The 26,351-nt window shown below is 46.6% G+C and overlaps 1 protein-coding gene across 6 annotated transcripts in view; it reads left to right on the forward strand.

Annotated features, from left to right (window-relative positions):
• Nucleotides 1-26,351, forward strand: part of IPO13 (importin 13) — a 131,905-nt gene that overhangs the window by 21,553 nt on the left and 84,001 nt on the right. For all 6 annotated transcript variants that reach the window (XM_063939372.1, XM_063939367.1, XM_063939369.1 and 3 more), the window contains 3 exons: nucleotides 20,801-20,941; nucleotides 21,841-21,982; nucleotides 23,816-23,982. In XM_063939372.1, coding sequence (XP_063795442.1) covers nucleotides 20,801-20,941; nucleotides 21,841-21,982; nucleotides 23,816-23,982 — 450 coding nt within the window. The remainder of the gene's footprint in view (nucleotides 1-20,800; nucleotides 20,942-21,840; nucleotides 21,983-23,815; nucleotides 23,983-26,351) is intronic.

Genomic DNA, 26,351 nt, shown 5'->3' on the forward strand with positions numbered 1-26,351 from the left:
TTCATAGCAGCTACCAGTTTGTTAGGTTGCATGACGGAATAGCGCAGTTCTTTAACATTTTTTCTCCATTGTTGTTGGAATAGAGCCTGTTGGTCGGCATTCCGAGTGCTTTGGATTCTGACATCGGCATGGTGACCACTGGGATCCCGAGCGGTGGTCACATGACCGCATCCCGTTTCATGCACTCGTTATTAAGAATATTGGGGCAGATGTATTAAGCCTGGGGAAGTGATAAAGCAAGGATAAGTGCAAGGTGATAACGCACCAGCCAGTCAGCTGCAATATGTATATTGACAGGAGCTGACTGGCTGATCCGTTATCACCTTGTACTTATCACTGCTTTATCACTTCTCCGGTCTTAATACTGTACATCTGCCCCATTGTACAAAATGACCTTCAGGTTGTGTATAAAAAAACATTAATGCATTTTGTATTTAGACTCTGGTCCCATCCTCAAGATATCTCATTATGTCATTATGGTATGCAAATATTCCAAAATACAGACAAATACGAAACACAAAGCACTTCTGGTCCCAAGCAGTTTGGATATGGGGCTATATAATGCACATAACTCAGTGGTTCACAAACTTGGTTCATGCAGGATATCCATGGCTGAGAACAGGTAGTTAAATCAATTGGACTGAAGTCCCAGTTAAGTCACCTGTGCTCAAGCACGGTTATCTGTAAAACCTGGACGGTTAGGGTGCCTTGAGGAAGAAGTTTTGAAACCTCTGGCATAACCCATTCCGCTAGAAAGATGTTCTAGATGATACAGGTTGAGTATCCCTTATCCAAAATTCAAACTCCCACATTTTTGGGTCCCCTACTGAGATAATGACACATATATTATGTATTATGTGTATATGTAGATATATTATTTAGAAATCTCCTATATAATAGCCCAGATCTGTGACTCTGTGCCTATGTGTCTAACGCTGGGCGTGACTAGGATCTCTCATTGGGTTAGCGGCAGGTCTATCACACCCAGCCCACAGCTGATTGGGCAAGAAATGCCCTCCCACACAGTTTACATCCAATGGGAGGCTCTGCCCTTTGGTTGCTGTGTGTTGTGTTCCCAGAGCAGGATTAACAATGGGGCTGATGGAGCTGCAGCTCCAGGTCCACACCCCAAAATAGTCCCACTGCATCTGCAGCAACACACCCTCCAACAATTTACACATAAAAATCGCTACAAATTCGAAAAGGGGATGTGGCCACGGGTAAAGTGGTGTGGCCACGCCCCTTTTCCTATACTTTAAATGGACATTTGGAGAGCCAAAAATCAGTACAGACCATAAAAAAAGTTTCTGTACCTGCCAAACAGGTACAGCTGGAGGGTATGCCACTGCATCTGCAGCAAGTCTCCGCGCTGTAGATAGGATGTTGCAGTAAAAGGATTCCCCCCACCTATGTCCTGCTGCCAGTCTGCCTGCCCCCTCCGGCATCAACAATCCCCACTCCCTAGCCGCGGCGCAGATGGAACAAAAACTGCTGCGGCCACCGGCATAGATGTGTATGATAGCGGCACAGCGGAAGGCTTTCATAGCCCTCCCTGCGCCGCATACTCTAAGCCCTGGAGCCTCCTCTGCGCGTGATGTCACAGAAGTGCCTCCCCGCCACAGCCGTGCCCAGATCCCCAGAGTCCCTGACTCCGCAACACAGCACCTGGGCTGCCGGCCTGGAAGCTCCGAGATGGCTAATGTAACAGATAGAGTGGGTGATATCGTGGAGGGTAATGTCTGGACGCTGAATCTTTTCACCTTTTACACAGATTCAGGCAGTCAGTCCGTTCTGCCAGCCAGTCACTATTGTTAGCGCCGGTGTCCCAACGTGCCGCATTACAGGGAAGTAGACGCACTAAATAAACTACAGCTCCCAGCAGCCCTTAGCGCCGAATTATTCCAGCCCTTAGGGCTGCTATGAGCTGTAGTTTGAGTGCATCTTCTTCCCTGTAATAAGGTGCGCTGGGACACCGGCGCTAACAACAGTGACTGGCTGCTTGGTTGCTGTGCGATTCTCCGGGAGAGCCACTGCCAAAGGGAGGACAGCAGCTTAGCTGCTTCCAGGAGGAGAAGCATTACCCGCCCCTCCACCACTTGGAGTACCTCCAGGCCCCATCTGCGGCACCCCTACTCCAGCACCCTCGGTGGCTCCGGACCCTCTACTGCACCCACTACAACCCCGCAACCGCTCCTCCCCCACCCGCGGTGGCTCCGGACCCCCACCCGCGGCACCACCCCCTCCCCCACCCGCAGCACAACCCCTCCCCCATCCGCGTCACCCCCGCACCCGCCACTCCCCCAACCACAGCACCTACTAGGTGATTCATCAGTCCCTGCGTGCGCAGTTCACGCCGTTGCAAGGGGCTTCGACCCCTTAACCATTGCACGCCATTTGTCTGTGCAATATTTAACCACTCACACAATTGTGATTGGATGTAATACTCCATATAATAAAAATATTGCACGCCACAAGGGTGTGCAATGGTTAAGGGGGTGTAGCCCCTTACGACGGTGTGAAGAGCACTCGTAGGGCGCGATGAATCACCTAGTATATTATAATACAGGTATACATATATATCTGTCATTATCTCAGTAGGGGGAACAAAAAATGTGTGATTCTGGATAAGGGATACTCAACTTGTTTATTAATTCAATCATACTTTCTAAAGTTTATAGAAACGGATTAGTTTTGACGCCATATTCTGGCCATTGCACATATTTGTTAAAAAAAATTCTCTCTCTTTATATATATATATATATATATATATATATATATATATATATATATATATATATATATATATATATATATATATAAAATCTATCTATCACCTTCAGCGTAAAAATATTTTGGAACATCTCTCTTAAATGACACCTCACGTGTTATGTATTGTAGACAGTATTTCCTCCTGAACCCAGTTTTAGAGCCTGCTTAGATGGACATAGAAGTCTAATGTAACTAAAGCTATTTACAAGAGAATTTAAATATTCCTCTGCTAATGCAGCCAAGTGTTCTGCTAGCTTTACCTGTTTCCTGGCCACAATGTTGGAGGAACTTCACTTAAGGCCCATACACGCTTGCCGATAAAATGAGCGACGTCGCTCATTTTATCGACAAGTGTGTATGCCGCCAGCGACGACCGATGCGCCGCCCCGCAGGTCGGCAATGATCGTCGCTGTCGGCAGTGCATGCATGCAGGGTCTGGACGTCCAGGACCTGCATGCAGGGCTGGCGGAGGCGTGACGTCACTGAGCGATATGAGCGGTCATATCGCGCAGTGTGTACAGTCAGCCGCCAACCGGCCGGCCCGGGAGGGGAAACATTAGACGACGTCGCTCATAGAGCGACATCGTCTAATGTGTATGGAGCTTTATATCCATTACAATCTGTGACTGGAATTGCTACTATTCAAAGTAAATAGCATGAGATCTGTATTGCTGGGAAGAGACTGGTGCGATCTCCATTTACATGTGGTGTTAAGCCAGAAATAAATGGGGGGAATTCAGTTGTTTGTGACGGCAGCTGTCCATCCTGCGTGCCTGACAGCTATTCAATTGTTGCTCCTGTCGGGCGCGATGAGTCTGTTTCACCATCCCTTTATATACCCCATTCTTTTTATTCAATGCAATATATTGTCTAGATAGTTGTCCCTGGGCTGTTTTCTGATGTGGAACCTCCCAGGTTGAGGGTGGCAGCTGTTTTAGGCCTTACATTCTATTTACTGTATGTTTTATGCTAGAAAAGTGGGACAGCACGGATGGTGTTATGGTTAGCATTTCTGTCTCCGCACTGAGGTCATGGGTTCAATTCCCACTATGGCCCTAACTGTGTGCAGTTTGTATATTTTCCCAGTGCTTGCGTGGGTTTCCTCCCACAATCCAAAAATATACCGGTAGCTTAATTGGCTCCCAACAAAATTAACCCTAGCGTGATTGTGTGTGCGTGACCATGTGGTAGGGAATATAGATTATAAAATAAACTGGGGCAGGGACTGATCTGAATGGCCAAATATTCTCTCTAAAGCGCTGCAAAATACTTGTACGCTATATAAATAATTGGTAATAAATGTTTCATTTATATAACGTGTTCTGATTCATGTCAGTCACTTGGTGTCGGCTGAATCCAGTTGCCCCTGCGTTATGACATGAATGGGGAAAGTTATTTGGTAAAATGATTTAAGTTTCCCACTTTCAGACAACGTTGTTGGCTGGTGCATTTATTCCTGCAACTCTACCTGATTACACGGCTTTACTTTTTCTAGCCTGTGTCTGTGGTATTTCACAGGCTTGTATATGTACCAGAAGGCGCTGTATACCGTCTTTATCACTGGGTACAGCAATACACCATTTCAAGCCAATACTAGAAATTGTGGCTATATGTGAATTACAAACCCCCCCTCCACCATAATCTGTTCTGTGATCCTTGGTTGGAGGTCCCTCTCGGTGGATGTAGTTATGTGACCGGTGGTCTCCATCCCGCCCCCTGAACACCCCGACGGTCGGCATGCCGGCTAGCAGGGACTCTTCCCACTCTGTTGGTGTCCACGACACCCATAGAGTGGGAATAGCACCTGTGGCAAGCCACCGAGCCTGCAGTGCAGCAAGCCCACAAGGGACTTTGCTGTGCTGGCCTTCACCCTGCCGGCATTCTGTGACCGGGATACCGGCGTCGGGATGGTTGCTGCCGGCAGTCCGGCCGCCGATGAAACAACCCCAACCCCCTCTCTGTGCACAGTACAGTATATTATAGTGTTCACGCTAGGCTGCTTAAGACGTGTGCCGCGCCCTCCCTGATTTTTAAAGGTCAAAACGCGCCCTGCCCCTTTAGCATCGCCCTTCTAAAGCATCCTCCACTCACGTGCACAGCATCTATTCACGGTAAAGGGGAAACTGCACCGCACACTCCCTCAGTGATGCCGACGCTGTGGCACGCTCCAATTAGTGACTTCGAGGGGGGCTGGCCGTCCCCGAATAGTGGCGTCCACGGGACCGCGCCCTCTATTCGGGCGTGCCACGGCGCCCTGCCGGCTTCCTGGAGTGAAGACTTAAGTATAACTGCAGTAACCTTCCTGTACACAGATATTATTGCTATAATGAACTGACACCCTCCCCTATCCCCCACCCCACCTCCATAAATGATTTTAGTGCTGACTTCATAGACCCCTCTCCAATCCAACCCATTCTTCGTCTCCCTGTGCGGAAGTACCTATCAGTGCACATGCTGTTTGCACTCCTCCTTCCCCCAGAGTGTCATAAGTGCGCACAGATTTAGCATTTAATATAGGGGCTGGATAGATGCTATTCTGTCGGCATCCCTGCTCGAAGGTCCCTATCAGTGAACTTGCTGGCAGGATAGCTGTGGAATTATTGCACCATTTGAAGGTGTGTGTTATTGGGGGAAGGTGCTGTTCCTGCTGTAATCTAGCAGCAGCTTCAGCCATCCCTGGGAATTGATACCCATAATGACTGCACACAGCTTTCTGATTGGCCGCTTAACCTTCCAGTCGCTTAGCAACCACTTATCCTCTCCTTCCCTCCTCCCTGCATGTTCGCACCAGTAATAATAAAGGGACTTAATTGCAGCCCTGAGATGCTGTACTTTTCTCCACATCTGGGGAATGCAGCATAATTAACCTATTTGCTGCTGGACAGATATTAGAGACATCGTATGGTGATGTTGCAGGGTATTAGTGCATGTATGGTGCATCACAGACGTTCCCAGACAACAGCGCACTGGCTGCTGGGAGACGTATTCGCATGAATGCTTGGTTAACTAAAACTGAGCATACTAAAAAATGTCTGGCAAGGTCATGGAAAGGGCAAGGGTTTTTATAGACCCCAGTGCCAGCTTGTACTATAGATAAACCATTATATGCCATGCCTCCCCATGGCATTGCAGATTACATAGTGAGAATAAATGCCATAATCATTCTATTTTAAACATCACTCTGGAGACCATCTCTGATTTCATAATTATGCACTTTTTATGGCATTGAGCTTCACAAGCGAGTGAATAACATGAAAATATAAGCTGCTTAGGTAAGAGTATTGGGGGGTTTGTATTAAATTGCTTGCGTACCCTTACTGAACATTGCCCCTACAGCACACCTTACTATGTACCATGCTTTGAGAAAACAGGCAGTAGCCATTCTGAAATGGGAGTAACCTCGTTAAAATATACATTGTTTTTAAGACAGTGGTCACGATTCAATTCAGTGACAGTTGAATAGTGCCAGGAATTAGCTCCCGGCGCTGTTCAATACGGCGCCATGCGACACCCAATGACGGAATTTCTTCTCACATCCCCAGGGGGTGCGAGCAGAAACCAGAAAAATGTGCCTGTGTGATGCTTATCTCTACCCTTAGCGAGGTGAAAACAGTGTCGCGCCGGGCACTTAAGTCTGAGAATGCCCGTTCTACCGACAAAACACTGTTTAGTCCGGGAGAACTGGCATTCTCCGACTTACCACTGCGCTGTATTGAATAGTGCTGGACGCTAAATACCAGCGCTATTTAACTGTCACTGAAATGAATCGTGCCCAATGTTCAATTATAATGTTAAAATGGTGGCGCAATGGTTAGCATTGTGGTCGATTCAATTCTCCGACAGTTGAATAGCGCCGGGAATTAGCTCCCGTCGCTATTCAATTCAGCTCATGTTAAGTCGGCGAATGCCCGTTCTCCCGGACTTAACAGGTTGATTTGTCGGGAGAACGGGCATTCTCTGACTTGACCCCCTGGCGCGATGCTGATTCCCGACAGAATCAGCCTTGCGCTGGCCGCGCGGCAGCACTTTTGTCGGATTTCCTCTCGCATCCACGGGGGTGAGAGAAGAATTCCCGACAACTGAGTGTCACTTGGCGCTGTATTGAATAGCAACGGGAGCTAATTCCCGACGCCATTCAACTGTCGGAGAATTGAATCGACCCCATTGAGGGTTATTCCACACCAACTCAATACAGTTTTTCAGACCAACCATTTCAGATTATGATGAAATTTGGTATAATAAGTGCTGCCATGGGTGTAAAAAAAAAACAAAAAAAAAACAAATTTTAGGCTGTTATGTTCAACGGTTTTGAAGGTATATGCCTTTTTAAAGCTACAATTTTTTTAATGGAAAATGTGCTATTAACTTTTTTTTAAATTGCACTTGCAGCTCACCTAATTGAGCTAGAGAGTTGGGCAAGGTCTCATTTTAAACATATTTTTATGGACTTTTATATGATCTATAACACAGCGGAATGTTTCCGTAAAAATTATAAAAAAATTATAATTGAAAAAACAAAAACGAAATTTTGATTAAAAAAAAGACAATATTTAAAATATACAAAAAAAAAAAAAACCTCAACATTTTTCATACTGTTGTTAATAAATCCCCAAAGTTTTATTTTAGGATCATGATGGGATCACACGCTATAAGAGCTTCAATTTTTGAGTTATTCATGAAAATTGTATTTAAAAATCAACAAATAATATTTGTAAACTTTGGGGATTCTTTAGCAACAGTATGAGCAATTTTTTAAATTTTTTCAAAATTTTTAAATATTGACTTTTTGTTGTTTGAAAATTTTTTTAAATTTTGACATTTTTATGGAAACATACTGCTGTGTTATATATAAACATGAAAGCCCAGAAAAAGAGGTTTAAAATGAGGCCTTGCCAAACTCTGTAGCTCAATTGGGTGAGCAGCAAATACAATTTAAAAAAATGTTGTTAGCACATTTTTCATAAACAAATTGCAGCTTTAAGGGCATATAACTTCAAAACCTTTGAACATATCAGCCTAAAGGTATGTACGCACGGTGAGATAAATCTGTAAGATTTAGACTATATAGTCACAATCTTAAGGAAAGTTAGTTCATATCTCAAGGTGTTAGGCAGCTTCCGATACAGATTCGATCCCGATGCGCGCTCCCGGGGGGTTGGTATCGTAAGGCTAAATAGACTCTGCAGGCAAGTCAATCTAGACTATATAGTGTTCAATCTAGTACAAAGTATAGTCAAAATTGGCGCTTAGTCAAAATCGTACTTCAACAAAATCGAAAGTACAGATAGTCAGAATCTGTGCTATCTGGGCTCTGGGGGAGTTCAAGGGAAATTGCATAGTCAAAATCGGGCATAGCAGGGATCTCACTGTGTGTACACGCCTTACGATTGGGGGTTTTCTTTACACCTATGGCAACATTTATTATACCAAATTTCATCACAATCTGAAATGGTCAGTCTGAAAACTGTGTTGAGTTGGTGTGGAATAACCCTTGATGCCTTAACCCTGGGGTCCTCCTGACTGGGTCTTTATCTGAGTGACATTTGTGTGGATTTCCTCCCGGTGCTCCGTAATATTACAGCACTTAACTGCGTAATTGCTGGCGCTATGTAAATGTGATGACATTTAAACTCTGCAGTATTATGTGCCTTTCAGTTCACTAATGACACAGACACTTGTGTGTGAGTGATGCTGCTTGTTTGTAGTGAATGATCATATAGACCGTGGTCTGGCTGCTCCGTGTGGATGGGATCACAGCAGCAGTATTGGGTTCTGCCGTGTTTATCATTTGACTTATCACTTGAGTGTAAATACTAAAATGAGTGATAGCTAGTTGCTGCACTTTAAGTCATTTATACATAAATCGTATCTAAAAAGCAAAAGTAGAGGACTGCGCTCGTAAGCTACTCCTAATCGACTAAAGCAGCTAGGGAGTGTAAATGAGGATATCCACTATCCCCACAAGATTACTGATAGAAAAAAGAAGAATGTCTCCCAGCGCTATTGTTGTTAGGTGTTTAGTAGTTAATTAATGGTGATATTAGCACATATTGTGCTAATATCACCATTAATTAACTACTAAACACCTAACAACAATAGCGCTGGGAGACATTCTTCTTTTTTTTTTATTTATACATAAATAGTAATCCATTTTGAATCAAAGTTAAAAGGTGTCTTCTGTAATAGTGCCCTGTGCTGTCTCTATTTTGGTAACTAGAACAGCCTTTTTTGCTTGGATATCGCTTTCTAGCTGCCAATCTGCCAGTAAACACAATGCCACACAGTCTTTATAATCTGTGACAAACTTTGGCAAAAGCTGGGTACACACCTATGTAATAATCAGGGCAATCGCCTGATCGGCCGGTATTTGTATAGGTGTGTATGCAGGAGCACTAACCGGAGAAACTGCTTCAAATGCTCCTGAAACAGTCAGAGTGGGAGGTTGTATATTATGAGCTGCTTAAGAATTGAGATACCGACCTACCGACCCCGTTGAGGAAAGTGCACACTGAGCTAAAATATATCTCCATCTTTACGGGGGTGCACACTGGTCAGATAATTGCTCAAAGGATCTGGGGAATTTATCTGATTTGCAGACAGTGGTTACCCAACATCACTGTACAGCTATACATCTGTTTTATAAGACTCTGTTTATGCTACAACAACTTTATACCAGCTCAAAAGCCATATATATTCATAGAATTGTGTTCACTATTCAGTATGGTTTACCGACGGACGGGATGCCGGCTGTCAATATCCCAACAGCGAGAGGCCACCCACCAGAATGTAGGCAGTGGGGCGAGCGCTAAGAGTCCCCTTGCGGGCTCGCTGCGCTTACACCTACGAGTGGGAATAGCTGGTGCGCTGGAATTCCGGCGTCGGTATCCCGACAGCCGGCAAATTAAACGCATCCCCCCCACCATGGGGTGTCTGTAGAACTAATTGTTTTGGTTGCATCCCAGTGTATAACTTTTAAGGTAGAATATTATTTACCTGGTGATTTTTAACAGTGAGAGCTGGCGTTCCTTTGGAAGAGGTGCCTGAGAATGATCTAATGTGCTTCACTTGCCTCTTCTGTGTATTGTATATTTCTGCAGCGGGGTACACTGGGATTCCACAGGGAATAAATCAGTTGTAGAGTTGGATCTTGATCCGAGGCACCAACAGGCTAAAGCTTTGTATGTTCCCAGGATGCACAGCTCCGCCTCCTCTATAACCCCGCCTCCAGGCACTGGAGCTCAGTTTGTAAGTTGGTACCTAGAGAGCAGGTCACTAACAGGGGGGCTACGCTAAGCAGCCCTGAAAAGAGCTTTTTAAGAAGACTTCAGGGCTGCAGCACTGTTTGTCAGTCTGACATTCTGTGCTGCGGCTCCATCACCTCCCCAGCAGCGCTGCATACTCCCGCGGCCGGGTTCCCGGGTACTTGCAGGGAGGCACACCGGTCATCAGGCACACCACTGCTGACGCTCTCCAGGATTGCATGACTGCACATCAGGGAGGAGGTAAGAGGGTCCCGCAGGTGGGACCCGCCAATAAATCGTGGTCCCAGGAGACGGACCGTGCCGCTGGCATGGACACTGTACTGCACAGGGACCCCACTATATCCACCAGGGCAGGGTGCACGGGTCGGATTTACTAAAATCCATTTTAGATAGGCTCCACAGTACCCGGTGGTGAGGACCAGCAGAGGGGATAAGGCGCTGACCTGTAGCCCCTCCCCCAGCTCCGGGCGCCATCTACAGCAGGTGTTCCTGCCCTGGAGCTGCATCTCTCTCTCCCTCACTCCCTGACAGAGATTTTGGCGAAATCTTCGCTACTAGCTGAGCTGATCTCTGGGACTGCTGGGCACGGTCTCCTCTGTAAATCCACCTGTCTCATCAGCGCTGTGCATTTACAGACACTTAAGTATTCTACATGTCATTTTAGACAGTGTTAGTTAAGAACAAGTGTACTGCTATCTGAACATTTAGTACAAGTATTCTGTGATATAGTGTTCATGCTAGGATTGTTTTAGGGCAGGGTGCTGATCACGGGGAGGGCACATTTTTAAGTTAGAAGGGCAAAATTAGGTACATACTATAATGCTTGGTGCTCCCATTCCTATAGGTCAAAGCACGGACAGTGCGCGCCGAAGCTAAAATTTAGGGGCGTTGTTTCGTGGGGAAGGGGCGTGGCCACATAATAGTGGCAATTCACATTACACCACACAGTAGTGCACCTAATACACATTGCACCAGGTAGAACCTCCTATACACACTGCGACAGGTAGAGCACGTTATACATATTGCGCCAGATAGAGCACGTTATACACATTGCACCAGGTAGAGAGCACTGAGACACACTGCACCAGGGAGAGAGCACTGAGACACGGCGGTCTTGGTGCACGTTGACACCAATGACAAAGTTAGCGGAAGGTGGGATGTCCTTAAGAAAGACTATAGGGACTTAGGAAAGAAACTGAAGGCAAGGACATCTAAGGTAATATTCTCGGAATTATTACCCGTGTCACGCGCTAGTCCAGGGAGGCAGAGGGAGATTAGGGAGGTAAATGTGTGGCTTAGGGATTGGTGCAGGAAAGAGGGGTTTGTGTTCCTGGAACACTGGGCGGACTTCTCAGTCAGGCGCCATCTCTTTTGTCGTGACGGATTGCACCTGACTGAGGAGGGGGCAGCGGTGCTGGGGGGAAGGATGGTTAGAAGGTTGGAGGAGATTTTAAACTAGGAGCCTGGGGGGAGGGTTTAGCTAGAAACTACGGGTCATGCAGTGAGAATAGTGGGGACGGCGGTAGTAAACGAAATGGGGGAGAAGTTGGGGGGAGGGTAAGAGCAGGCAGTAAGGTTACTAACATGGGTACTAAAAGGGATTTTACCAAAGCACTAACCAATGACGATTACAGGTCATCCTTGCCACATAAGGTGAAAGATGTCCCTAACGCAAGGGAAAATACTTATCTTAGTTGTATGTATGTAAACGCCAGAAGCATTACTGGTAAAAAGGGTGAACTAGAAATACTTGCAGCAAGCAAACAGTATGATATTATAGGCATTACTGAAACTTGGTGGGATGAATCTCATGATTGGACAGTCAATCTAGAGGGCTATACACTGTTTAGGAGAGACAGACTAAATAAAAAGGGTGGAGGGGTGTGTCTGTACGTAAAGCCGTTTTTAAAACCTAATATATGGGAAGATCTTCAGGAGGGGACTGTAGACACTGTTGAGACATTATGGGTAGAAATTGCATGCGGGGAAAAAGGAACAAAAAAGTTAGTATTGGGTGTATGCTATAGGCCGCCTGGTATCAACGCATCTGATGATGAATTGTTACTAAAGAAAATTGAAAAAGCAGCAGGAGTAGGAGACATAGTAGTGATGGGAGATTTTAACTATCCAGAGATAAACTGGAAAAACGATTCATGTGATACTGCTAGGGGCAGTATGTTTTTAAACACACTAAATGATAACTACCTAGTCCAACTAATTGAGGAACCAACTAGGTACAATGCAATCTTAGACCTGGTATTAACAAACAATCAGGATTTGGTATCGGGTATTATAGTAGGGGAACCCATAGGAAACAGCGACCACAATATGGTCACATTCAATATCAGTTTCTACAAACAGCCCTATACTGGCTCAACTAGGACTTTAAACTTTAGCAAAGCCAACTTTGAAATGATGAGGGTATTTTTCAGGGATATTGAATGGGAAGGTTTGTTTTTAGGAAAAAATACTACGGAGAAATGGGAGGTACTAAAATTCCTGCTAGCTAAATATACACTCAAATATATTCCTATGAGTAGCAAAAAAGGGAATAAAAATCATAAACCGATGTGGCTTAACAAAAAGATTAAGGAACTTATGGGCAAGAAAAGGCGAGCATTTAAAAAATACAAATCTGACGCGGATGCAGAGTCATTTCAGCACTATAAGGAATGTAACAAAAATTGCAAAAAGGAAATAAGAGCGGCTAAAGTAGAAACTGAAAAACTAGTAGCAAAGGAAAGCAAAGCGAATCCCAAAAAATTCTTTAAATACATTAATAGCAAGAGATTAAAAAAGGAGAGTATAGGCCCTTTGAAAGACAAGTTGGGAGTCTTAAGCAAAAATGATAATGACATAGCGGACACACTAAATGAGTTTTTTTCAACAGTATTCACTAGAGAGGACCCAATTCAGGGACTGACACACAATCTCAATAATGACAATATCACACTGATAGGTACTTATTTAAGCGAGGAAGTAGTCTGTGACCGATTAAAACATTTAAAGATTAATAAATCACCAGGGCCCGATGGTATTCATCCAAGGGTTCTAATGGAGCTTCACTCTGAACTGGCAAAACCGCTATCTTTGATCTTTGAGGATTCAGTTATATCAGGTATGGTTCCCAAAGACTGGCGTATAGCGGAAGTAGTGCCTATATTCAAAAAGGGAAGTAAAGCTGAACAAGGTAATTATAGACCACTTACATCTATAGTGGGGAAAGTATTGGAAGGTATTCTAAGAGATAGTATTCAGAAGTTCCTTGAAGTCAATAAGGTCATTGAAAGGAATCAACATGGGTTTATGAAGGACAGATCCTGTCAAACCAACTTACTTGGCTTCTATGAAACAGTAAGCGCAAACCTAGATCAGGATAAAGACGTGGATGTAATCTTTTTAGACTTTGCCAAAGCGTTCGATACTGTACCACACATGAGACTTATATACAAGCTACAAGAATCAGGGCTAGGAAGCACAATATGCACTTGGGTCAAAAACTGGTTAGATAATAGGAAGCAGCGCGTTGTGGTTAATGGATCTTTTTCAACTTGGACTGAAGTGCTAAGTGGTGTGCCGCAAGGCTCAGTATTAGGACCGCTATTGTTCAATATTTTCATTAACGACCTAACAGAAGGTCTAGAGAGCATGGTGTCAATTTTTGCAGATGATACCAAATTATGTAAGGCTATAAATACAGAGGAGGATGCCGAGTCTCTTCAGAACGACTTAGTTAAATTAGAAGCATGGGCAGCCAAATGGAGAATGCGCTTCAACACAGACAAGTGTAAGGTAATGCACTGTGGTAACAAGAACAAAAATTACACCTACCTACTAAATGGGGTAAAATTAGGGGATTCTGTACTGGAAAAGGACTTAGGTGTCCTCATAGATAGCAAGCTAAGAAGTAGTATCCAAAGTAGGACTGCAGCAAAGAAGGCTAATAAGATATTAGCATGCATAAAACGGGGTATTGATGCTAGGGACGAGAGTATTATACTCCCGTTATATAAATCACTAGTGAGGCCACACCTTGAATACTGTGTACAGTTCTGGGCACCGTACTACAAAAAGGATATCCTGGAGCTTGAAAAGGTACAGAGGAGGGCGACCAAACTAATTAAGGGCATGGAGACGATGGAATACAAGGAAAGGCTTGAAAGACTAGGCATGTTTACATTGCAAAAGCGGAGACTAAGAGGGGATATGATCAACATCTACAAATATATAAGGGGACAATACACAGAGCTTGCGCGGGACCTGTTTTTGGTTAGATCAACACAGAGGACTCGTGGACACTCGCTCAGGTTAGAGGAGAGGAGATTCCGCACAATACGGCGTAAAGGCTTTTTCACGGTAAGGACAATACGTGTTTGGAATTCCCTGCCCGAGGGAGTTGTAATGGCGGAATCTGTCAACACCTTTAAGAATCGGTTAGATAAATTCCTATTGGAAAAGGATATCCAGGGGTATGGTGCATAGTCATGCATTATAGTTACTATAAATAGGGATAAAATGCAATGGCTGACAGCAGCATCAGTCAGAAATTTTAGTCAAATCATCATGCATAGAACACCACAAATAGGTTGAACTCGATGGACAATTGTCTTTTTTCAACCTCAGATACTATGTTACACTGCACCAGGGAGAGAGCACTGAGGCACACTGCACCAGGTAGAGAACACTGAGGCACACTGCACCAGGTTAGAGAGCACTGAGGCACACTGCACCAGGTAGAGAACACTGAGGCACACTGCACCAGGTTAGAGAGCACTGAGGCACACTGCACCAGGGAGAGAGCACTGAGGCACACTGCACCAGGGAGAGAGCACTGAGGCACACTGCACCAGGGAGAGAGCACGGAGGCACACTGCACCAGGTAGAGAACACTGAGGCACACTGCACTAGGTTAGAGAGCACTGAGGCACACTGCATCAGGGAGAGAGCACTGAGGCACACTGCACCAGGTAGAGAGCACTGAGGCACACTGCACCAGGTTAGAGAGCACTGAGGCACACTGCACCAGGTTAGAGAGCACTGAGGCACACTGCACCAGGTTAGAGAGCACTGAGGCACACTGCACCAGGGAGAGAGCACTGAGGCACACTGCACCAGGGAGAGAGCACTGAGGCACACTGCACCAGGGAGAGAGCACTGAGGCACACTGCACCAGGGAGAGAGCACTGAGGCACACTGCACCAGGGAGAGAGCACTGAGACACACTGCACCAAGGAGAGAGCACTGAGGCACACTGCACCCAGTAGAGAGCACTGGGAGGGGAGGACGGGATGCAGAGCGGCACTCACCGTTGCGGAGGAGGGCGCTGTGCCGGGTCAGCGGGGCCAGTCTCTTGATGCTGACGGAGGAGCCCATGTCACCGCAGGCTCTGATTGGCTGCTCCTCTCCGCTGCATGCTGACCCTGTCTCCACCTTCAGCTGAGAGCTATCAGCGCGGCGGGGGGAGGAGTAACATTGTACTGTTACACTCTAAGGCAGTGATTTTCAACCTTTTTCAAGTTGCGGCACACCAGCCAAGATCTTAAAATTGCCAAGGCACACCACCAGTAACACTCCCCCCCCACAAAAAAACCCCACACATTGGTCTACACGGGGATAAAACACACACATTGGTTCCTGCAGTAATTGAACACATTGCCCCCCCCAGTAGTGCCACACATTTGCCCCCACAGTAATACCACACATTAGCTCCCACTGTAATAATACAGATTTATAGTAATGCCACACACCTACCCCCATATTAATTATACACACCTGCCCCCATAGTAATTATACACGCCTGCCCCATAGTAATTATACACACCCGCCCCATAGTACTTATACACACCTGCCCCCATAATAATGACACACACCTGCCCCCCAGTAATGCCACACACCACACACCTGCCCTCCATAGTAATGCTACACACCTGCCCCCCCCATAATTCCACACATTGCCTGCCTGCCCCCACCCACTGTAATTACACAGATTAATAATATATATATTTTGATATACAGATACACAGTACCTGTACAAAGGGAACCTGAAATATTTCCCCCTCAGTGGGGAGAAGTGACAGCAGGCAGCACGGAGCGAGGAGCAGCAGTGGGCGGGCAGACATGAATGTGACGGCCTGGGTAGCATTGCGCTGCACTTCCGTGAAAACAGGCTTGCTCTCACGGAAGTATAGCGCTGTACTACCCGTGCACTGGGTTAGTAAAGTCGGAAGTCATCTGGCGGCAGCGGCAGGTCTCTAGCGGCGCGGAGGGCACCTCTGGCTGGCGGCAGTGGCGGGTCTCTAGCGGCGCGGAGTGTCCCTGGTGGGTCGGGCGATGGCGGCACACCTGGCAATCCCTCGCGGCACACTAGTGTGCCGCGGCACACCTGTTGAAAAACACTGCTCTAAGGCTACATACCCTAAAGTGTTTGCCACACACAGGGCGGGAAATCTGCAGACGCTTCAGCATCATGCAGTGCTGGCACCAAGGATTTACCTGAGGGGGAAGTTTTAGCTGATGGTTCAGGCACTGGGTGCCTTACACCTCACAGTCAACCCGCAGCACCTGTGACAAATCAGGACCCACCTTGGGCAGCATTCTCAAGTATGCTGAGTACGCTTGTGACACATCTTACACCCCCTGTGGGACCTCCTGTGCCATTACAGCCATATATTGTCCCTGTAGTTAATCTGGCCTGGGCGGACACTCTGTCTACCCAGTTACAACAATGAAATCAATCTTTGGTTAGACAAAAGTCTACCCCACGCCCCTCTGGGGCCAAGGGGTTATCTAAGCGGGCCATTTCTTACTCACAATCCACTAATATTTCGGATAATTCTTCTGATGAGGATGGGGAATATACTGATCCGTCAGACACTGACACAGTTGCTTCTGATGAGGAATCTACAACCCAGGTTGATGTTCCTGACCTAGTGGAGGCTTTTAAGCTGATTCTCCAAATAGATGATGAGATCGAGCCCACTACTGCGTCTAAGAAACCTGATCAGTTCAAACGTCAGAAGGTTACTAAAGTAGTCTTACCACATTCTGACCATTTAATTGACATACGTCAGGAATCCTGGTCGTCTCCAGGAAATAAATTTTCCCTGTCTAAAAAGATGCTAGCTCGTTATCCTATCCCTGCGGAGTTGAGTAACAAGTGGGAAAATCCACCGCCGGTGGATTCTCATGTCGCCTGTCTAGTGGTGTCATCTACTCTGCCTGTCACCACTGTCACCTCACTGAAGGAACCGACGGATAAGCGTGTCGAGGGTTGCCTGAAGTCTATTTACTCTCTTACCGGTGCTGTACATAGACCCACTATGGTAGCCTCCTGGGCTGCAAAAGGTATTGAAGCATGGGTTCAGGCAATTGAGGATGAGCTGACTCAGGATTTTTTTGACACTGCCAGACAATATCTGTCTCATATTACCACAGCCTTTCACTATATTCAGGAGGCGGTCTCTGAGGCAGGTCTTATGGCGGCCAAGGCTTCTACTACGTCTATCCTGGCTCACCGAATTCTGTGGTTGAGGTCCTGGAAGGTGGACCTGGACTCCAAAAAGACCTTGGAGGTGCTCCCTTTTAAGGGAGACATCCTATTTGGGAAGGATCTGAACAAGATTGTGACTGACTTGGCGACTGCTAAGACTGCATTTCTCCCAAGTACTAATCCTTCTGCTCCGAAGGCTAAGCGTACCACTTTTCGTTCCTTTCAACCTCCAGGGAAAGGAAAAGGTCAGACCTAAACAATCATGGGCCGCCTGTCAGCCTGCTTCCAAACAAGGCAAGCCTGCTGCATGACGGGGCGGGCCTCCCCCTGGGGGACCCCAGTGTGGGAGGCCGACTTCTGCAGTTCGCCCAGGCCTGGTCAAAGACCACTTCGGACGCCTGGGTGCGGTAAGTTTGTTTCCCAAGGGTACGCAATCTCTTTCAAGAGACATCCTCCTCGCCAGTTCTGCTCAACGGTGATTCCCTCGGATCCATTGAAAGAGCAAGCTCTACACTTGGTTGTACAATCCCTCCTGGCCACAGTAGCGGTAGTGCCGGTACCTCTGTCCCAGAGAGGCAGGGGATACTATTCGACCCTGTTTCTGGTTCCAAAGCCAAATGGTTCCTTCCAGCCTATACTCAACCTCAAATTATTGAAAAAATTTGTGAGTGTGTCCAAATTCCGTATGGAAACTCTGCGCTCTATTGTACTGGCCATGGAACCCGAAGACTATATGGTATCCCTGGAAATACAGGATGCTTACTTGCACATACCTATTGCCATATCGCGTCAGCAATATCTGCGATTTGCTATTGGCAACCTACATTATCAATTCCAGGCCCCTTGCCACGGCCCCTCGGATCTTCACCAAGGTTATGGCCATGTTGACAGCCCTTCTCCGCCATCAGGGAATCGGGATCCTTCCGTATCTGGACGGCTTGCTGATCCTGGCAAACTCCCAAGATGTTCTCCTCAGTCATATGGAACTGACTGTCTAATTCCTACAAGCCCACGGGTGGCTCATCAACTGGAAAAAGTCCTCGCTGGTCCCTGCTCGGAGCATGGTGCACCTGGGGGCACTGCTGGACACACACAGCCAGCGATCGTTTCTGTCTCAAGAGAAAGTCTTGAAACTTCAGGACAGGATCAGATACTTCCTCTCTCGTCCAAGAGTGTTGATACACTCGGCAATGCAAGTATTGGTGTCGGCGTTCGACATGGTAGAGTACACTCAATTTCATTCCCGCCCTCTGCAGAGGTTAATCCTTTCCAAGTGGGACGGCCTGCCTCATCGGATCAGGTCTCAAATGATCTCCTTGACTCCGGAGGTCCGTCTGTCACTGAGTTGGTGGCTACAGGACCAACCTTTGAACAGGGGCCGTCCCTTCTGGATCTCCAACTGGGCCCTGCTGACAGCGGACGCCAGTCTGCGAGGTTGGGGCGCAGTGTTGAAGCAACACTCTCTCCAGTGTCGGTGGACCAAGGAGGAATCTCTGCTCCCGATAAACATTCTAGAATTGTGGGCAGTGTTCAATGCGTTGACACTGGTCCTGCTTCTGGTACAGAACAGGCCTGTTCAAGTTCAATCAGACAATGCCACCACGGTGGCATACATAAATCATCAAGGCGGCACTCGAAGCTGCATGGCAATGCTGGAAGTATCCAAAAAACCTCCAATGGGCGGAACGCCATCTGCCGGCAATATCTGCAATGTTCATTCCCTGAATCCTCAACGCCCAGACCACCTCGTTCAGGGCCCTTGTGTCTATCCGGACCTGGCCAGCCTGGCTTTGACGGCGTGGCTCTTGAAGCTTCACTCCTGAGGGCCAAGGGATTCTCTGAGGCGGTTATTCAAACTATGTTGAAGGCCTGCAAACCGGCTTCTGCACGGATTTATTACAGGGTCTGGAACTCTTACTTCACATGGTGTGCTGCTAAGAATTATGATGCCTATTCGTTCAGAACTTCCAGGCTTTTGGCTTTTCTGCAACAAGGCCTGGATTTTGGCCTTCGTCTGGCCTCCCTCAAGGTTCATATATCTGCCTTGTCGGTGTGGTTTCAGAGCAAAACCTGTGTCTCCATGGGATCTGTCTGTTGTCTTAAATGCCCTACAAGAGTCCCCATTTGAACCTCTTTAGTCTGTGGACCTTAAATACCTTTACGCTTAAGGTCGTGTTTCTGCTGGCTATTGCCTCTGCTAGAAGGGTGTCGGACTTGGGCGCTTTGTCCTGTCGTCCATTCTTTCTGATTTTTCACCGTGACCGGAGCAGTTCTTAAAACTCACCCCGGTTATTTACCTAAGGTGGTGTCATCTTTCCATCTTAACCAAGAGATTGTGGTTCCGGCTTTTATCTCTTCTGGTTTGTCCTCCAAAGAGCAGTCTTTGGATGTGGTAAGGGCTCTCCGTATTTATGTGGAGAGGACTGCCTCTATCAGCAGGTCAGATACCCTTTTTTTACATTTTGGTTTTCACAAACGTGGCTGGCCTGCGAATAAGCAAACCTTGGCCAGATGGATTAGAATGGTGATTGCACAAGCCTATGCGCATGCTGGTCTCCCAGTTCCTACTGCTATCAACGCCCATTCTACTCTGTCTGTTGGACCGTCTTGGGTGACCCGCCAAGGTGCATCCGCTGAACAATTGTGCAAGGCTGCTACGTGGTCCTCAGTGAACACGTTCATCAGGTTCTATGCCTTTGATACCTCCGCCTGCCAGGATGCCTCCTTTGGACGCCGGGTTCTTGTGCTTGCTACAGTGCGTCCCTTCACATGAGGAACTGCTTTAGGTCATCCCCGATGTTATTCCCTGTGGAATCCCAGTGTACCCCGCTGCAGAAAAGGAGATTTATGGTAGCCTTACCATAGTTAAATCTCTTTCTGCGAGGTACACTGGATTCCACAGGGCGCCCACAGTGACGCACTTGGCTTCTTTGGGTTTGTATGGCATTAGCCGCTGGTCCCTTCTCCTGTCATGAGAATGTGGTTCTATGTGACGAACATCTGCCATCTTTTACCTGCTCCTGCATTGGACTGGTTAACGAAACTGAGCTCCAGTGCCTGGAGGCGGGGCTATAGAGGAGGCGGTGCAGTGCATCCTGGAACAGTCAAAGCTTTAGCCTGTTGGTGACTCGGATCAAGATCCAACTCTACACCCGATGTATTCCCTGTGGAATCCCAGTGTACCTTGCAGAAAGAGATTTAACCATGGTAAGTTTACCATAAATCTTTTATCTTCCTGTGTGTATATGTCTGTGAAATATTCTCTCTGCCATTGGCTCAGGTATGTGAACACACTCCTGAAACTGATCCCTGAGGCCCTCAGCTTGCAAGACCAGCTCCATCAGGCCGTGCAGAACGGAGACATCGAGACTTCCCATGGAATATGCCGGATCGTGGTTGCGCTTGGTGAAAACCATTCTCGGTATGTTCTGGTGATATAGATCAGTCTCAATGATAGTTTCCTGTGATCACTGTGTGTTTCGCTTCTGGTGGCGAATTCACTAATCCAGAGGTTCCCAAACTCTATCCTCAAGGCACGTAACAGTCCAGGTTTTAAGTATATCCATGGTTGGCCACAAGTGACTTAATTAGTACCTCAGTCAATTTGATTTAAACATCTGTGCTGAAGTCTGGATATCACTAAAACCTGGACAGTTGGGGTGCCTTGAGGATCGTGTTTGGCAACCACTACCCTATTCTTTAGTACAAAAGAGTGCAAAATGTGAACAGAACTGTTTGATTTAGGACTGGCCACCTTCCATTAAGGTTTCCTGCAGCAGTTTTTAGGGTGACACAAAAGCTCATTCATAGCTGTGTGTCTCCTGCCATACATGTGGGGCCGGCCTGGGTTTTTTTTTGTAAGAAAATATAAATTTTGGCGCCTCTTAATGGGGTGAACTTTTTAAAGGTACTGGGCCGCAAAAAAGGGTATGGTGTCACAAGACAGGGACGTGGTCACACAATTGTACCCCCAAGGGTCCAGGGAGAGAGTGGATGACTGGAGAGGCAGGGATGACGGGGGGATAGTGGGCGACTGGGGAATCAGGGGTAACAGGTAGATAGTGGGTGACTGGTGAGGTAGGGGTGACGGGTAGTTGGTGACTCCAGATGCAGGTGCCCAGTTCCGGGGCTCGGCGTTGCGGTCTGTGTCCGTGGCTCGGCGCTCTACGGGGCTGTGTACTCCGCGTAATGGGCGGGCCGGCCCTGCATACATGTTCCTGTTTGATTTAAGTTTAGGTGACTGTGAGGACACATAAGACATTGGTTTCCGCTAACAATAGATATTCTTATCGCTCAGAGGAGTTTTGACTTCTCTTACAGGGCACTCTTGGATCAAGTGGACCGCTGGCAAAGCTTTCTCGCCCTGGTTAACATGATCATGTTCTGCACTGGGATTCCTGGACATTATCCAGTCAATGAAACCACCAGTTCTCTGACACTGACGTTCTGGTACACTCTGCAGGTAAGCCCATTTACCTTGTGCACATCTATCTCCCCAGATGCTGGGGCTCGTTTCAGCTAGTTGTTTGATTTACTGGACTTACAGAATTACAGGGGATAGACATCGGTATAAAGTAAAGGCCCGTACACACTGGTCGATATATCGGGCGTTCTCTTGAGCGGCCGATATATCGCGGGACCGTCGGGCAGTGTGTATGGCCGATACGTCTGTGAACTCCGTCGTTCACAGACGTATCGCGTCGACGCGCAGCACAGCCGGCGGCCAATATATCTACCGATATATTGGCGCGTCGCTGTGTGTGTATGGCCGCCCGTACACATGCTGCGGCGGCCGGCGGTGATTGACAGCTGAACTGGGCGGGCGTGTGTACACGCCCGCCCAGTTCATGACGTCAGTCCCCGACGGATCGGGCAGTGTGTATGCACAGCACACTGCCCGATCCGTCCATAGATATATCTGCAGATCAATTGATCTGCAGATGTACCCACCTTAAGAGCCACACCTGTATGTCACATGATTTGTTTACATTATGAAATTCGTGACTGTTGCCAATAGCTGTATCTCGCAATTCAAGGCCCCTATTGAAACCTACAAGAAAAGTGTTACGGTTTCAGGCACTTGCTGCAATTTAAGCAGTTGCTGCAAATAGCGTGCTGTATTACATATGGGATAATGCACTCTCTCAAATTGCAAAATATTACGAGTCAGCAAGTAATTCTGCAGTCAGGGCTGCTGGTCAAGTACTTTTATACATTTGGCAGATATTGCAGGTGACTTATAATATATCCAAAATAATTTACAGCAAGGGGATCAATATTTACTAATGGACACTGAAGCAAAGAACTCGCTGTTGATACAGATATTATTTGAACGTATATCCGTGTGTACATATATTAATATCCCTTATCTATTACTGTATACAGCCATTGATGACACAGCAGTTGGCCACGTATATTGTATTGCATTGCTTGTTAGTAAGAACAGGAGTCAGTACTTGAAACTATAACTTTAACAGATACAAAAAATATATTCTTGTTCTGCAGGGCAGAGCCTGTAAATCTAACTACGTACAAGTAATGTTTTTTCTTTAATAAAGTGTAATGTTGGCATTGTGAATGTAGTTGGATTTGTTTCTTGCACCTGTCAATAGGGATGGGCATTGATCATGATTTTTTGGATCGAATCTGGAGACTATCTTTTTTTTTTTTATAGTATTAATCCAAAGACCCCAATACTGCAGCAGCAATATATGTACTTACTTGGTTCCCAGCATCTCTTGCTCAGTTGCGCATGTGTATGCTTTCTTGTTTTTTACTGAGCAAGACTACTCTGAAGGGCCCCATACACTAGACCGATAATGCCCGATTTCAGCCCAATTCGGGCATTCGGCCCGATATATTGGGTGAAATTGGGCATTTTCGGTGTGCTTTTCCCCTGATCCGATCCGATGCGCGTTCCCGTGAGCATCGTATCGGATCCCCCTAGATCCGACATATCACGAGTGCTGCACTCGTGATATGTCGGATCCTGTAGTAATGGATGAGAAAGTAAAAGATACATCGTATGCAAAAAAAAAAACTGCATACGATATATCTAATACTATCCTGCCAACGGGGAGGCTGCCGGGAGGTTGGAGGAAATCTTATACGACATGACGGATCGTCATGTCGTGTAAGTGTATGGGACCCTTGACTCTTAACGATGCACACTTCTTAGAGGCGATCAATACTATTTTACTGATCATCTTCATTAAAGGCACGCTTGTTGATCCCCGCATCATTCTAAAAGATTAATGCGGAACTTACATGTTACACTTGTCGCTTTTCTTCCTAGGATGACATCCTGTCCTTTGATACGGAGAAGCAGTCTGTGTACCTGCAGATTTACCGCCCGGTCTATTTCCAGCTGGTTGAGGTGTTGCTCCAGAAAGCTCAGTTTCCTGCTGATGAGGAATATGCGTCCTGGTCGTCTGATGAGAAAGAACAGTTCCGAATTTACAGGTACGGAGACTGTCTCATGATACATGCAGGTCTTCTGTGAGACATAAATTCACATGGTATGCCTGTAACAATTCATAAGGCTTCTACCAGGATAATGCGGATATAATGGCTGTCAAATAGAACACGATAGGCACATTGGGGCAGATGTATTAACCTGGAGAAGGCATAAGGAAGTGATAAACCAGGGAGAAATGCACCAGCCAATCAGCTCCAATATGTAAATGAACAGTTAGGATCGGATTGGCTGGTGCATTCATCACCTTGCACATATCACTGGTTTTATCACTTCCTTATGCCTTCCCCGGGTAAATACATCTGCCCCAATGTTTCCTATCCAGTGTTTATATTGTGAAGCCAAGCACTAATGTGGTTCCTACATGTTTGATTTTTGCACCTTAATGGTTTCATTTACACTTTACATATCATTTTTTTTAATTCATAATTATTCGTGTTAATGTAATAGGAATTAAATCTGTATGATGATCTCTGTGAATACACTTTAAAAGGACAAATAACACGAGATGGTCTAAATGTGACCTGATTCTCCACCTAAATTGTAGTACTAGGAGATTGCGCTCAGTATTCTGATCTGTTTCATTAGGTTCTTTGTGGAGTGTTTTCATCTGATTTGAGAATTCTTAGGAGGGTATTCAGTTAGCCGCAGGGATTACCCTGCGCATGAATCCCTGAAGTCGGACTGAACCTAGCAGTCCGCATAAAAACTGCAAAATCTGTTTCGTGCACAGGAAAAAAAATATTGATTATGCAGCTTATGTTTAGACACGTGAAAAAAAGGCTATTTAGTTCAGTAGCCTTTTTCCCGCACCACAGGGATTTTTGCCGACAATTAATTCCCCCCCTTAAAGGTGGTACTCTCGCTGTACACCGAAGCATATTTGTGCAGCTATTGGATGTGCTGGCCGACAATCCCAGCATTCCCAGTGTTACTGTATAAAATACTGTGCGTTTTTTCTGGATGATCTGCAGTATTTTTTCTGCTAAATTTATTATGGGTGTTTACTGTACTTGTCATCCTTTTTTATTTCATATTAATAATGATTTTGATATAGTGGCAGCGTATGACATGGAGCTCTTTAGGAGGTATTGATTCACATTAGTCCCTGCCCCATGGAGCTTAAAATACATTCTCAAATACACACTGCACCGCAGTGGTCACATACAGTATACATTTTGACACACAGAATGTGTGTTGGGGAAGGGGGGCCTGCCACATTTAGTTTTGGCAAGGATACACTACTCTTGGGTAGAGTGGTGCGAATCACCAACAAATTTTAATTATAAGGGGCACTAAATAATCCAGACCATGAATCTGAGTATATGCAAGTGTTCTTCATGCGGGCAGCAAATGCTACTGTGTACTTACTTACAGATTGTCCGTACGCCAAACGGCGTGAGGCGACTAGCGCGACTAAGTTGTTCCAATACGAGCAGCTTACAGAATATTTTTTTAATATTTGGTTCTTAGTCGCATCGCAGGCGCAGCATACAGCCTCCACAGTGCCCCAGAGACGCCAAGCTGCGACTTGAATGGCTCAGGAATTGGTTTTACACAAATACAAAGTCGCAGATTAAGCACAACGGAACCTGGGGTGGTGAAAGCCGCAGCTATTCGCATTGGAGCCTTTTTACACAGATTCAGGCTCACTCACTCAGATGTACACCCCAGTGGTCAGCGTGGGGCTGCAGTCTATTCTTGGACACAGCACTGCAGCACAGTGGCTGGCCCCTCTAGCAGACTCCCCTCCTCCTGCACTGGTCGCAGAGAAGTTCTGCTGACCAATTATTACCACCACTGGGTCTCTGCAGATGCTCAGGTTGCAGTGTTATGAGTATTGGGGGTCATTCGACCCGATCGCTCTCTGCAGTTTATCGCAGCGCAGCAATCGGGTTGGAACTGCGCATGCGCCGGCGCATGCCAGATGGCCGAAGGCCAACGTTTCCTAGCGACGTTTCCTAGCTGGGCGGAAGGGGGCGGCACGGCTGCGTTTGGCTGCCGTTTTGGGGGCGCGGTCTGGCCAACGCAGGCATGTCCGGACCGTGCGGGGGGCGGGCCGCAGCGGCTGCTTGACGTCACACGCAGCCGCTGCGACCAGGGACAAGCAACTCCCGCCAGCCGCAGTAGCTGCGCTGGCCGGGAGTTACTCAACAAGTACCAAAGCGCTGTGCTGGGCGTCCCCCCGCATGTCAGGGAAGATGATCGTAGCTGTGCTAAATTTAGCACAGCTACGATCAACTCTGAATAACCCCCCATTGTCTGTGGCTGTTCAGTTCTGTTCCTTCACCTAGTGCTGTCTTAGGATTTTTTTTCTATTTTGTATTTTGACAGGGGAGAATATTCTGTTTTTCCT

The sequence above is a fragment of the Pseudophryne corroboree genome, chromosome 9 (assembly GCF_028390025.1).
Source record: "Pseudophryne corroboree isolate aPseCor3 chromosome 9, aPseCor3.hap2, whole genome shotgun sequence".
Lineage (NCBI taxonomy): Eukaryota > Metazoa > Chordata > Amphibia > Anura > Myobatrachidae > Pseudophryne > Pseudophryne corroboree.